This window comes from Canis lupus, chromosome 37, assembly GCF_048164855.1.
Source record: "Canis lupus baileyi chromosome 37, mCanLup2.hap1, whole genome shotgun sequence".
In the NCBI taxonomy this organism is placed as follows: Eukaryota; Metazoa; Chordata; class Mammalia; order Carnivora; family Canidae; genus Canis; species Canis lupus.
This window is the reverse complement of record NC_132874.1, coordinates 6,956,222-6,971,994: the sequence shown is the minus strand read 5'-3', so window position 1 is coordinate 6,971,994 and position 15,773 is coordinate 6,956,222. Positions and strand designations below refer to the sequence as shown.

At 35.9% G+C, this 15,773-nt stretch overlaps 1 protein-coding gene across 9 annotated transcripts in view; it reads left to right on the top strand.

The window, feature by feature from the left end:
- Positions 1-15,773, top strand: part of CDKAL1 (CDKAL1 threonylcarbamoyladenosine tRNA methylthiotransferase) — a 663,683-nt gene that overhangs the window by 413,905 nt on the left and 234,005 nt on the right. For all 9 annotated transcript variants that reach the window (XM_072813956.1, XM_072813952.1, XM_072813953.1 and 6 more), the window contains one exon: positions 9,219-9,364. In XM_072813956.1, coding sequence (XP_072670057.1) covers positions 9,219-9,364 — 146 coding nt within the window. The remainder of the gene's footprint in view (positions 1-9,218; positions 9,365-15,773) is intronic.

The following is a 15,773-nucleotide window of genomic DNA, read 5'->3' as shown; positions in this document are numbered from 1 at the left end:
ATTCTGATACCCTTCAAGAGTTAGAGCGCTGGTGGGCCTGTTCCAGCTCTGCCATTGTCCCTTGGGCAAGGTAGTTAACTTCTGTTAGTCTTAGATTGAGTAAAACTACTTTCTAAGTTTGTTCAGAAGTTTAAATGTGATGAGTGTGACTCAGCAGAGTCTAACACCTGAGGATGCTAACTGCTGTATTTTTGTCATCATCATCATCACTGCTGCTACACCACTCATAGCATCGTGATTTGGAGAGGGCTGGGAACATTTTTGGTTCCTCTTATAATCATTCCAATTAAATGACTGCTTATGGTCCATGTTTTTAAGACCAAAGTCTTGAATGTCTTCTAAGAACTCCCTTACGTGACAGTGTATTTGGGAGTGGGGAAAGAATTGCCTGTCCCTCTTCTCTCCTTTTACTTTCATTCCCATTTTTATGTTTTCTTGAACAAAGAAATTTCTTTCAAGTTTATTCATCTTTTTCATTCTTTCATCCTAGCTCCAGGGACAACATTGCTCTAATGGTAATAACTTCTTCAAGAATGATTCTAAGTTGTTTTGCTGATTCTTGTCTCTGATTCTCCTTTGTTTGTTGTTTTCATATTCAGATTTCTCCCTCCTGTTATGCTAATGTGGCAGCATTATGAGCCCCTGGAGTGTAAGTGCCTGGGTGATCTGGACCCGGTTTAAAAGAAAGGTTTTCTTCTTTCATTATTGAAGAAATTGAACTCACAGGAATGATGTATTGTTAAGAAATATTATTAAGCCTAATATTTTGGTCTTTGAAAATCATTTCTGTTTTTCTAAACCCACTGGGTAATATCAATATAATTTTATTATTTAATTCTTTCAAGATGATAACAAGAGCAGTGGTTTTCTTTTAACAGTGATTGTTATAAGTAGGGCTAATTTTTCCCATTCTGTTTTCCAAAGTCTCAAAAATGAATATATATTAGTTTTATAATGCAGAAAAGCCTTAATTTTTTTACATTCATTTTTGAAAAGAAATGTTTTTTGTTATGTATTCTAATTATCTTATGCATATTTTTTCCAAAGGTGTGTAACAGATTCAGCTTAGGATCTATAAGCCCAACCCCTCAAACAATTCCCTCTTTAAAATGATTTCAAGAAAGAATGTTACCATTGGTATATCGGTAGAGAAGCATTAAGTGGTCCCCAAGTGTATTTCTTATTTTTCCCAAATGTAGTTTAAAAGATATAATTGATATTATTAAGTAAAAAAAAAAAAGCAGAATTGATGTGACAGGTTGCCAGATTATTGTACAAAATGCACAGCCTTGTACCTCAAGCACTGGGCTAAGTTATATGTTGCCTGTTGTGGTTTGCCTGGAAAAATTTTGTTTGTCATTGAAAATTGAACTCCATTTGGGATGAAATTGTCTGTTGCTCATGTTAACAGTTAATTTCTTCCTCCTCTGTTCTCCCTTTATAATTGATATATACTTCCATTCCAGTGTTTTGAAAAATGGTTAAGAAAAAAGGACTTTGCAGTCTGACAGGCATAGGTCCTGAATGCCATTATTCCACTTACTACTATTCATTGTGAACATATTATTTTAAATGTCTCCGAATGTTTGTTTCCTTCATCCATAAAATGACAACGTGGCAGTAGGATGCATTAGGTTATGCTGTTTGACAAATGATCTCAAAAAATGTCAGTGTCTTATAACGACAAAAATGTTTTTCCTTGCTCATGCTAAGTATCTGTCATGGATCGACTGAAGCTCTGTTCAGGTTGTCTGTGCTTCAGAACTTAGACTGTAGAAGAAGGGAAAAATGAAAGACATAGAGAACCCCTGGCTTTAAACCTTCTGCCCAGAAGTAACACCTGTCATTTTTGTCCACATTTCATTGGCCTTTCAAGTCACACAGCTGCTCCTGAGTTCCACAGGGAGGGGAAACTAGAATATTTGGCAAATAGCAACACAGTCTACCATACAAAAACAGAAACAAAAAACAGAAAAACAAACAAAAAAAACCCCTACATTGTGAGATGAGGGGACAGATGAGATACACACAAACTGCTCAGCAGAGTGTCTGACACAGGCACCCTGCTCCTTCATGGAAGCAGGCGGCTCTGTGTTTCCATGTTTATAAAAGGCAGAGGAGCTTACTGTCTTCTCTGCATCCCCGGTCCCAGAAATATAGTTTGATGTTTACTAAATACTTGCTTAGCTGCTTCCTTTTACATACCAAGCAATTCTGACTGGAGCAGTTCAATCACTAGAACATTCCTTTCACTGTTACCACCTAACACCTGAAACAAAAGTTATCTAAATTAACTTTAGATTGAATAATGTGACCATAAATAAATGTGTTAAATATTTAAAAACAAATCTTTAACATCTGAGTTTACCAGATGCTTGGGTGGCTCTGTCAGTTAAGCATCTGCCTTGGCTCAGGTCAGGATCCTAGAGTCCTGGGATCAAGGCTTACCCTCACCCCCCACCCCAAACTGCTCAGCAGGGAGTCTGCTTCTCCCTCTCCTTCTGCCCCTCCCCCCTGCTTGTGCGCACGCTCTCTCTCTCTCTCAAATAAATAAATAAAATATTTTTTAAAAATAACATCTGCCTTTCCATCACATTCCTTAATTATTTATATCAGGTCTGAGAGAAGCCAATAGAATTGTCTCTACTGAGTGCTCAGTCTAACTGGGATGCACTTTCCCCATTAAATTGATCATGTATTGATTTGTTCTTTTAGTGGTTAGTAGACTCAATATTTAATAGGAAAAAGGCAACTGTACATATATTATACATTTGTTTTTTAGGATATACCTGTTCATATTATATAGTTTAAAACACAACAGATTTTACTGTGAATTTTCCTCTTTGTTATTTTGTCTGAAAACTCATACAGTAAAATTGACTTAATCATGTGTTCAAGTTTCATGAATTCTCACGTATGTAGAGATTTGTGTGGCCATCACCGCAGTCAGGATACAAAACTTTTTTTGATTTCTTGATGATGGCAGAGCAGAATCATAATTATAAAATAGAATAATGATAATATCAGTTTAAAAATGTGTGTATAATTATAACTCTCAGCGTTCTGACATTAGTATTAATGTATATTTTTATCTTTGTAATGTAAAGTCTGATTATTGACTATGACACTTAGATGAAATGGTAATGGTAAAGGAACATTGAAGTCCTTTTAACATTTCTGTGAAGCCTAATTAGAATGGACATTCGTCTCAACTTCTTTTAAAGCAAATACTGAAAATGTTAACTCTTTGCAGTTTAAGGTGAATTTCCTGTTATAATTAAGTTATAGATCAAATGCAAATTAGAATCTATTCACAATATCTAATCCTCTTCACTTGGGACATAAGGATTGGAAATATTCTCCTAGGCTCCCTCATTCACTTTCTGATGCTATTAAATGATAATGTATTTTTAAATTGCTGAGTAAATGTAGGTGCTGGTAATTCACTTAGTGGCTGTTACAGTGTCATTAATGAGAAGTAATGGATGAAATAGGACTCTGGTCTTATTTTATCTTGACTTACATGACTTTCAGAGTGTTGAAGGTGACTCCAGAAATAGAATCTCCTAGAACACAAGCATTACTGTTTTGACCTTTAGCTAGAAGTCTTTGTAGGACTTACTGTAATATAACCATGTTGACTAATTACTTGGGTCATTCAGTCATTCATTCATTTAACTATAACTTAAGCATTTAAGGGCCGGGCATTAGCAAAGAAATTGGGAGATGCAGATAAGTAAGATATATCCTTGGGGTGTGAACATGTATGGTAAAATTACAGGACAGGGAAACTGGTGCTAATAGGAGCCTATATGGTGTGCCCTGGCACTGAGAGTAGAACACTCAACTGCCTGGAAAAGAGATATTTAGAATAACATAATATTGCTGCAGCAGGGGTGAACTTTGAAAACATTATGCTAAGTGAAATAAGTCAGGCACAAAAGGACAAATATTGTATGATTTCCCTTATATGAAGTGCCTAGAATAGTCACCCTCCTAGAGAAAAAAACTAGTGATAATAAAAGGTGGGGGATATGGAGGCATGGAAGTTAGTGTTTAACAGGTATAGAGTTTCACTTGGGGATGATGAAAACTTTCTAGAGATGGATGGTGATAATGGTGGTGCAACACTGTAAAGGCACTTAATGTCATGAAATCGTACACTCAAAAATGGTCAAAATGGGAAATTTTACATCATACGTACTTTACCACAATAAAACAACAAATAAAAAAAATAAAAAATAGGGGATCCCTGGGTGGCGCAGTGGTTTAGCGCCTGCCTTTGGCCCAGGGTGCGATCCTGGGGACCCGGGATCAAATCCCACGTTGGGCTCCCGGTGCGGGAGCCTGCTTCTCCCTCTTCCTGTGTCTCTGCTTCTCTCTCTCACTGTGTGCCTATCATAAAAAAAAAAAAATAAATAAATAAAAAATAAAAAAATAAAAAATAAATAAAAAATTAAAAAAAACAAATAATGGGAGCCAAAAAAAAAAAAAAGATTATAGCCCCCACCCCCAGTTCTCCTTCTAGGAAAAGTTTTTTAGAAGAATTTTTGTAACATTTCTCCCCTGTGTTTTATAGTATCTCTTATAGTTTTTCCTAATAAGATTTTGTATATAAAAGTTCATCTCTATTAGATTTATGCCACCAGATTGTGTTGTTAAAGTACATAAGTATGACTCAAACTTGCTTTACTACCTTAATCAAGCTAATAATATTCAGAACGTTTGAGATACTTTTGTATAAAGTGGCATATTTAATGAATTCTAAATTCCTATATTTTACTTAATTGAAAAAAATACCTACATACTTCAACACGGATGACCCTTGAGAACATTTTAAGTGAGAAACTAGTAACAAAAGATTAATGATTCTATTTATATGAGATGTGTGGAATAGGCAATTCATAGAGCTAGAAAGTAGATTGCCGGCTGTTGTAGGCTGGAGGAAAGGTGTTGGGGAATGGGGAAAATGGGAAGAGACTGCTAGTAGGTACAGGATTTGTTTTAGGGGAAATGAAAATACCCTAAAATTAGATTTTGGTAATGGTGCACCATCCTATGAATATACTAAAAAGCATTTAATTGCATACTTTTTTAATAGGTCAGTTGTGTGGCATTTGAATTATATCTCGAATAAACTATTTTTTATAATGCTTAAAGATAGTGGTGTAATTTGTCTTTTTTGAAGTATCTTTTTGCTTCATCATCTGTCTTAGTTTAGTGGAAAATGTAGCATTGCAAAGGTTCGCATTCTCAATAAGCATATACTTTCTAACAAAGCTATAATCTGAGAGGGATTTTGGACAGATAACTATAAAATGAATGCACAGGCATCTGAATGCAAGTATTAATATGTTTTACACACACACACACACACACACACTAAGTAACCTTATTACGCTAGCAGAGTGCATATTCAAACCCGGGTAGAATATGATAATTAATGTGATGATTACAGAACAACAAAAATGAAATGGAACATTTCTTTTAAAACTGTACCCATACAAGGGCACCTGGGTGGCTCAGTTGGTTGAGCCACCTTGAGTTGGCTCGAGTCATGATGGTCTTGGAGTCGTAGGATCAAGCCCTGCATCAGGCACTCTGTGTCCCTCACTCCCCCCCCACTTCCTGTGGGCACGTTTGTTCTCTCTCTCTTTCAAAAATAAAATAAATTAAAATGTACCCATACATAGAATTGCCTTTTTAAAATTAAGCCCCTTTTCTTCCACTCATTATTTTTTCTTTGCTTTTTAAGTTTATGAAAAAATAACACTGAGATGACTCCCAGTTCATGAGAGGACAACTCCAAATAAAAGCACTGAATGGAAATACTCTTTCATGGATTTGGTTAGCAATTCTGCAGTCCCTGCTTATAAAGTAGTCACCGTCTAGATGCTAAGCAGCCTTGATACATTAGCCCTTAAACTATAAGTGACCTTATGTTAAAAGAGCTACTGTTTCTATGCTACTTGCTACCAGAACTACACACACACACACACACACACACACACACACACCTTGTATGCATACATGCCAACTAGCATACTTGCCTGTCTACTCAGACTTTTTCCACCAGCTCAGAGCTGGGGGTTGCTCATGGCTGCCATTTTTTTGTTAGCCACATTTTGAACTAAATGTCTCTTTATCCTTTGGTTAACCTGGACCCCAGGTCATTTATAAATTACTTGGATAAGAAAATACATTATGATTCCAATATAAAGATGCAACAGACTTTCAGAAATAAAACCCATGGAGGAGGTGGCTATCTACAAAATGTCTGATTTTTACTTTGTGTTTACTTATACATGAACATGTAATTTTTCACTCCCAAAAATTAAGGCAGGCCAATTATATGTTTGTTTACCTTCTTGAATATGTGTTACCTGCTTTAATCAAACCTGAACTATTACTCATTGAAAATTTATCTTCCTATCGAATAGCATTTATATTTTAAATCTCTTTGCATGTATGATTATGCATCTTTAACCCAGATACATATATATGGTTTGGTGGTATACTTAGCACAGTACTAGCCATTGTGGGGATCCAGCAAGAGGAGTAAAACATACTCCCTGCTCTTGTAGAGCTTCCATCTGAGAGTCTGATTCTCACGTTTCAAGTTAGAACCAAGAAAACAGGGATCCCTGGGTGGCGCAGTGGTTTGGTGCCTGCCTTTGGCCCAGGGCGCGATCCTGGAGTCCCGGGATCGAATCCCACATCGGGCTCCCGGTGCATGGAGCCTGCTTCTCCCTCTGCCTGTGTCTCTGCCTCTCTCTCTCTCTCTCTCTGTGTGACTATCATAAATAAATTAAAAAAATTAAAAAAAAATAGAACCAAGAAAACACTCTGATAACACTAGGAACAGTTGTTGAGGAATCAGAGAGGAAGAAGTAATCTCTGGCACCAGAGAACCTGTAGCTATCTATCAGCCAAACCTTAGAAATAAAAGGATTTCAAAGGGTGAAGAAACCAAATGGTTTTTAACTAACATGTTGAGTTCTCAAGAAGAGAAATAGAACTAAAAACAGAACAAAAATATTTGTCTGTACTTTGTCTCTTTGGGATACATTAATCTATGTTAAGTCATAATTCTTTCAGTAGGAGAAATATAGACTTTAATTAAGGGGCAAGTTTATTTTTATTTTGTCTTCTGGTGCCTGCTATTCTAAAATTGCAAAATCTATAGTACGATGCTGAAGATAATTATTAGTAGGAAGTCTTATTTTGAGAGCCAAAGGGAAAAATCCACCAAATTTATCCAACTTGTTACTATTATCATTTTAATTTGCAAATTGTCGTACTGTAACAGGGCAGTACTTCATCCAGAGCAGTATCCTGCTTGTAGTAGTAGCAGTAGGCCACCCTGAGGTATTTTGAGGATCTATGGAGTCAGAGAGCCAGCTAATTCCATAGTCACCTCCCAGTTATTCAGGGGTCACCCATGCATATGTATCAACCATGCCCTGTGCATTTCCACTTTTCTTTCTACTGACTACAAACATTAGGGCTTTTACCAATGTGAGAGAAAAGTGCAATTAACTCAGATCTGTCACCTTCTTAATAGCAGCTTAGTTGTTTTAAAAAATCTCTTTGGACTCAGAAATTCAATAGCCCAGTAATATTACTAATGGATATGTTTTATCCATACTTTCTTTGCTAGAAATTACTAGGTATATATAGCTTAGGATGGATGGATAGATAGATAGATAGATAGATAGATAGATAGATACCTATAGACATCGATATATACATTAGAGCTAGAATTTAAGAGTTTCTTATTTAACAGAGAAATAACTGGTTAATATATTATCTGTTCACAAAATTGTTACATTTCTTGGCTGGGTATTTAGCCAGTAAGCTCTTCCTATCCTTACTCAACGCCTACTGTGTATGAAGCTGTGTGAGACAACACTTAGCATTATGTAGCCCATAGTAAATATGCTGGCTTTGTGCTATGGCTTCTGTACCTTTCAGGTCTTTCATGATTCAACATTAAGATTCACCAAACAATGTAAGAAAATCTTTGTTTTCTAAAGGGGCAGGACTCTGCATCAGCTAACTTTCAACACGATAAAAGATGACACCTTAACCAAAAACACAATCTGGAAAATGAAATTTCACTCTCCTCTGTGCTTTGGTTTTCTTATCTGTGAAACAGAGACAGTAGCAGTACCCACCTCCTAGAGCTACTGAGCTAGAGGGAAAATAAAACAAAATAATTCAGTGTGTGCTTATATGTAAGCACTCAATAGACAAGTTATCCAATACTATTTTTCTTCCTTGAAAGTACCTGAAGTTCATGGTCACACATTTTCATACAGATGAATGGGAACCTAAAAAGAATAGCTCTTCAATGAGCTAATTCCCTTAGTAGCTAGTGAGTGAAGGAGAGTTAAACTTGCACTGATTTTATACAATAGATCAGAAAGGGCTTCCCAGCAATCATGACCCTGGGCCAGAAAGGGGAGTGCAGTTTCTCTTGCAGACTTTCTTTCCTTACTCTTTTCCTTGCCCTCCTTTGTGTCCTCTGAGGAATTTTATAAAACACTCTCTGGGTTTCCTAATTTGTTTCACTCCAGTTTGCTCTAACTTTGCAAGAGAGGCTCTTCTACATGTTCTTCCCTTCTTCCCTACTCTACTTCTAGATGTCATCAGGTGAGCCCTGGCCATCTGCTGGCTTCATTGTGTGACGCTGTCTCTTTTGCATAGTTAGATACTCAAAACATACGTGTTAGTCAACTAGCTGAAGAAGCAACAGGTTATGCATTCCTTCTTCTCCTTTGGTATTTAAAAAAAAAAAAAGTGTTGACTAGCCTTAAATTGAGAGATTTTATTCAAGTACACAGGATTATAGAGCCTTAACAGTTTAACTATTGCTGTTTCTCTTCATGCAGCAAAACAGAATATAAAACTTCTTTGAGGCAAGGGAAGAAAGGTATTTATTTTGAGGTACTCAAAAATTTTATTCCTCAGGGATTCTGTGAGTTTACCTTTGTTTTGTCACCGAACGTGAGGAAGTAAGTCTTGCGTGGAATCCCCTGAAAGTCATATTAAATTTCCAAACGGCATCATAGAGTATTACCCATTGACGTTCGCTTGAAGAGCCTGGTTGACAGTCGGTTTTCAGCCATGTTTATTTGCTTGCCCTGATCTGAAGGAAAAGCCATTACCTAATTCTTTAAAATGATTAATGTTTTCTCTCTCCATTTTTTTTAAAGGAAATGGCAAAAATCCTTAATCATCCCAGAGTCTACGCTTTTCTGCACATACCAGTCCAATCTGCCTCTGACACCGTACTCATGGAAATGAAAAGAGAATACTGCGTGGCTGACTTCAAAAGAGTAGTGGATTTTCTGAAAGAGAAGTAAGTCTGTTAGTACTTAAGGAAATAACCATTCTTTTTTTCCTTTCAAAAGCATGTGGCAAAAACGCACTTATTGTAGCCACAATTAAAGGTACCAGAGAGAAGGCGAGAGTTTTGAAGCTTTCCTAGCCTTTAAGTTTCCTTAGGGAGCCTTGATGTGGTTTTTCTTATATCCACCTCCCATCTGTGCACGACACACCATTAATTTGTGTAAGATTGCCAGTCTCTCTAAGGTAATGTGCATTGTGATCATTTTTATACCTGTCCTAGTAGATGAAAACTGCTTTGGCTTTGCTTAAATCCCCTTTCATGTGGCTTTTTGAGGTTGTGAGCTGGTTCTGATGTTGAGGTAGGCCAAGTCATGTCATTACAAAATAGATAATTTTCTACCAAGTAGCATTTTTTGAAGACTATCTGGAATGTCTTTGCTTTTACACGCTTATCCCTGAAGATTACTTGAAGAATTGTGATTTATAAGGAGGTCTTAGGATTCTGTTTTTTAAAGTTGAAATTGCTGTTGACCAAAATTAAGGCATATTTACACAATCTTAGACATGAATGATCATTTTGTTTCCACAGAAAACACTTGCAGCCCATAATTATATTCTTTAAAATCCTACTTCTCATCATCACCAAACACTGACTGCCTTCTGTGATTATACAAAGCAGGAAATAGTAGGGCTGGCCAAGGTCATACAAAACCTTCTTAAGTCTAGGGCACTGTTCTCCCCTCTGGGGTAATGTCATTTATCTTGGCATATTTGCGGCATGGGTCTTCCTACTTTCCATATTTTTTTTCCCATAATTTTTCCTCTGTTGTTTTTCTTAATTAAGATACAAATTTTTATTTTCATCTTCTTGTTTATAATTATGTACTTTTGTACCATGTCGAAGTGCTACATGGATATGATTGCTTTATACAAATTGTAAGCAATTATTTTTTCCACCTTCAATTAGTGACTTATCCTGACTACATGGAAATCTTTTAAAATCTTTTTTTTCTTCTATTTACTTTCTCCTTCCTTCCTCATCTTTCCTTTATGTCTTTCTAATTTTTTTTTCACCTCTAGGCATTTCTTGATTATCCTAACCACTAGAAATAAAGACACTTGTGTGCATTCAAACAAACACAGCTAATTGTTCGAATATTCAAATCAGTGAATAGAAGGCATATTTATTCTAGGATTTCATAATTATAATCATTAAGTATATACAGCCTTCAAAGCAGAAAACAGAATAATGACAGATCTCTACCATCTATAATACTTTCTTTCTTTCTTTCTTTTTTTTTTTTTAATAATACTTTCTGCTCCTAAAGAGAACTGAGGTCAAAGCTAAAGAATAAGAATTTTTATGCTAGATATCTGTTAAATGGTCTGGTGTCCTTCCTTTGCATTTCTTTTAGCTTATTGTAGGTAAATTTGTCTCATGTGAGAGAGTCCTTTTGGGCACATTGGCATTGGTGAATGGAATGTTTTCAAAATTGCAAATATATTGTTGCACCTGTGAAATTTCTTGCCTCTTGCTTATTACTAGTGCAGTAGCAAATAATGTGCACAATTCATACCTGTTGCACAAGATTTTGCCAAGTGTAGACATGCATACTGTTGTCCAGAATAGACTAGAACACTTTCCAAATGGTCTGTTGCATTAATGTGATTCAGTGATGTTAAGGAATCAACACCTCTCTTTCTCCTCCACTTGGATGAGTGCTGATTCAGTTGTTTGGGGAATTACTAACTGGGCAACAATTTCACAATCAGTTTTTAGCCTTTTATGTTGTTCCAAAGATGGAGTTTTTAAATCTGTTGCATCTTGAACAGTTTCAACAGACTCCTTGAGGGGTTAAAGATGATCAAATCAAAGTATTAAAGAGTAGTCTCTTGCCTTTATTCAAGGGTTAAACATATTGTCCTTTCTTTAGATTCTGAATTACCCTGAGGCATCTGTGTAACTTTTCTAGAACTATTCTACTATCTGGAAGATCCCAGAACCAAGTACTCTCCCTGAGGATCTCTAATATTTCCAGCACTGGAAATATCAGGGATCCCTGGAGAGGATATTGGAGACCCCTGGAGAAGATACTCCATCCCACAACCCAGCCATCCACAATGTCAATGTCAAGTGGTATGAATCACTGGAATGGTAGAGTATGAGTCTAGATAGCATCTCTAAGAGGTTGTTTTTTATTAAAACTCTGTATAGGATATGCACAATGAGGGCGGAAGCAACCTCAGTATACAATTCCATACTTAGATTATAACTTACAAGTTGTATGTATTATACCTGATAATACCTTTTTGTTTTCTTTGAAAACAAGAAGAAATCGAATTATCACTACTAATAAGGTGATCCTGGCATGGTTTTAGGCAGTTCATCAGAGCCATAAAATTGTATCTTCTCTCCAGTCTGTCCTGTTGCTTGTGAGGAATAGTACAGCACTCACTCATTGCTGTGCGGACAATATTATCCAACTTTGCTCTTCAGTGATAAAGTGTTCCTGTCCCTTCAGGGAAGTCCACCCATCCAGGGAGTCATTTTCAACTGCAACAAACATTTAGAAATAAATGAGGCATTTTAAGCAGGCTGCTGCTCTCATAGTTTGCTTACTTTCCCCTATAAAAACCAGCACAGCTTTATACCAAATAGATTAGTACTTAAGGGAAACACCAAAGTTTCAGGGACTTCAATAGCAGACGACTAGTCAGGATAACTGATCCAGCGCAAAATTGTTTTGGCCAGTGTTTTATCAAAATTCAGTAAAATATTGTTCATTAGTGTGTGTGTGTGTGTTTTTTTAAAGAGAGCTTCACACTGTCATTTTAGCTTTCATGTGTTCATATAATGACCCTGACTTAAAATGGTTTGGTGCTTTCCCCTTTTAAGCTCCTGTACTAATGTCTTGTTTTCTCTGAAGCTTCTGAAGCCTTTTTCTTTTCTTTTTTTTTTTTTTCTAATGAGTCTTTAACAGCTAAGAATCTTGATTTTTTTTTTTCTCCATCAACAAGAGACTTATATATTCATGTATAAATTAGGAATGGGGCATCTCCTAATCTGTTTCATCAAAAAAATTCAATTCTGAAAACAACCTATTGCATTTAACACTGAAATCCAAACTGTGGGAGTTAATATGGAGCTGCAGGCTTTTAAACTACTAATTCAGTGATGTTCATGATGCCATGTCTCTGAGACACTAGAGGTGAAATCTTTTTAATTAATTTTCTTTACAGTTGAAACTGGCCCATGTTTTAGCTGGGAGCAATAGAAGTTTACTTATGAGCCAACTTGAAGTTGATTCATTATTCTCTTCAGTTGTTTAAAAGTTGGCAGCTATTACTATAACAGCAGCTGGATTGAAGATAACCTAGTAGTACTGGCACATGTTGAGGCATATGGGAATTTATTAAATCACACAACCTTTGCGAAGAAAAGTGTCTAAATTACTGAATATACTAATTTAAAACAGCTGGTCATGAGCAGACAATCATATGACTTAAATTGTTTTATTCAGATTTATTAATCCAGTTGGAAAATTAACTAAGTTAATGTTTTTATATGAATGGATAAGACGGTTTCTTGACACATATAATGGGATCTGTCAGGATATGGAAGAAACCTAACATTGAAAAGGTGCAGTTCTGATTTCAAAAGGATGTAAGTTTTATGACTTTTAATAAATACCTCATAAGTTTGACTACTTTTATTAATTGTCACTGAACTGATTTTTCTGTCATCTTTTTATGCTATTAGTGGGATATTTTTAAATATAAAATTTGAATCATTTTTATTTTTTCATGTAATTTTGAGTTATTTCCTAATGAGAGGATTCTTTACTTTGCTCTTCTGAGGATGATATAATTAGGGATCCTAGGACCTTGTGAGCTTAGACATAGACTTTAATTGGGCCCCCCTCATTTGAGCAGCATTAAATTTACACAGTCACTCCCCACCATAAAACTGTATCCTCACATGTATTCAAAATATGACAACATGCAGAGTGGTTCTCTCAAGCATATGTTCTCATGCTAAGTAAAAAAAACTCTGCATCCTCCATTCACACATTAAAGTGTGAAAGAAATACATAAGAATGTCCTGTTGATAGATACATTTTAAGACATGAAACAGTTTATATATTAAAGGATCCATTTGTTTTTATAGATTATTTTGTGGGAAGTCCAGTGGCCTTTTGGTTTATGTTAACCAGACCTTAAACTTGGGAGACAAGATCCATCCCCCTCACTCAGTAAATATGTTTTGAAAGAATTAATGATCACTTATGTTTTTACCTGCAAGTCGCATAGATTTTAAATTGTGCCTTACTGTAGCATCTTTGTGTTGACTTTTAATGCCGTAATGTTATTCACCTCAGAATTTGCCATTATCATTTGTCAATGTGCTGTATAATTCTGGATTAATTTGTCATGTTGCTTATAGAATACTAGCCCTTTAGTATGATATACACTCACACCCCAAGCTTCCTGTACTCAAGAGATTGCCCTGTGAAATGCCACAACCAGTAACTCTTGAGCACTCATGGGTAAAAGGGAACCTTTAAGTGGGAAGAACTCACTAGAGGGCAGGTGGAAGCCTTGCAGAGAAAGTTCTGTCCTCTGATCTTTCCACTGTATACTCAGGCAGTGAAGGGCACATGGCCACAAAGTTGGCATCACTTTGGCAGGGTGATTTCTGTGAGTGAGTCACAGAGTTATCTCATACTACCCAGCCTATCCTATGACCGATTTTTCCAGTGTGTGTCTTAAAAAAAAAAAAAAAAAGCTAACTTACTAACATCCTGAGTTCTTTTTCTTCCTTTCATTGACTTCCAGTTATCCACGTGTCCGTACTGGCACACAATCTGATGAAAGACAAATTGTGCTAACTTTGTATTTTGTTCCATTTTTTTTTATATATCTAGTTTTATTCCTAGTGGCTTGGAAACACAAGCAGCAATATTTGTCAGAGCAGAGGCAAAGAAATTGCAAAAAAAACAAAAACATAAAACAAAAAAAACCAAACTCAATTCGGCAAGGCTTAGGTAATTAAGTTTTCTTCCAGATGCATTCCCAGATGTGTTTCTGTTCACTGAATAACCACCTCTGAAATAATTTAGGCAGAATATTTCCCTCAAAGTTGTTTTCTGGCTTTATCTCATCATTTGTAATATATTTAACTAGGTTTTTATTTTGGTTGTCCTGAAGGCCTTGTTCACTATTTTATCTCATCAGATATCTTTCTGAAATAGTGATGTTCCTTTCTCTTTCTCTGTCTCCTTTCCTACATTTACATTATTTCAAAAAAAATGAATATGTATCATTTGAACAGTTATACAGCAAGGAAAACATTTACTTTTTCTTTTTTCCTATGGTATTATATTTATATTTGGAAGATACTGACATCATGTGCTAAATACCATATTATTTTGGGATTACCCTAAATGTGATTCATTGGTTTGAAGGTAATTACATTTTCTATGGACTTAGCTTTATGTTTTTTGTCTAGCCTGGTCAAGAGAGAAATCTCATCATTCCTAATCTTTTTCTACCTTATATCTTGACTTTATAATACAACTGTGTTATTCCCTTTACAAACAGAGAAGCTACCTTGCCTTAATGCTTTGTGCATTTTCTCTACATCTTATTGTAAGCATAAGGGCCAAATCATATACTGATAGTAAGCATTTTTCATTTCATTGATAGAGTGCTTTTCATATTCTACGGGGCTCATGTATTATGTCATGATGTTGTCACAGAAACTCAGCCAAGTATGTAGGATAGGCATTTTTAATCTGTACTTTTTAAGTGAACCTCAGGGTTCACACTGGTTTAAAAGACTTGGTGAGAGTCTGCAGTGTTTAATGCATAATAGAACTAGATCTTCGATTTCTGCTATGTAGCACTCTTTCTGCCAATTCTATCAATATTGATTTAATCACTCTCTTTTTTTAATTTATCAGTTTTGTGCTCAGCACTGTAATAAATGCAACAATACCGATACCAATAGGGATACTTCATATGGTAATAGTAACAAAATCAGTAGCCAATATTTTTTAAGTTTTACCTCTGTGCCAAGCACAGCTATGAGGGCAATGGCATATATTAGCTTATTTAAGCCTTAGGTCCCAAGGATGTTAAGTAATTTTCACAAGCAGTAAGTGATGGAACATTGGTGAAAACTCAGGCCATGTGATGCCTGAGCCAGAACTCAATCATCGTGCTGTACCTTGTTCCAGTCTGAGGCATGTTGTCCTAGCATTGGAGACAATGAAGTGGACTCATCAAATATTGATGAAGTATAATTTATAACATGTGGTTAGAAGGAAGGATGAGGAAAGTATGCATGAGTGTCAAGGATGACTTCTTGGTATTATATCCCAAGACATAGTAGAAGATGGTATAGTTAACCAAGAAGG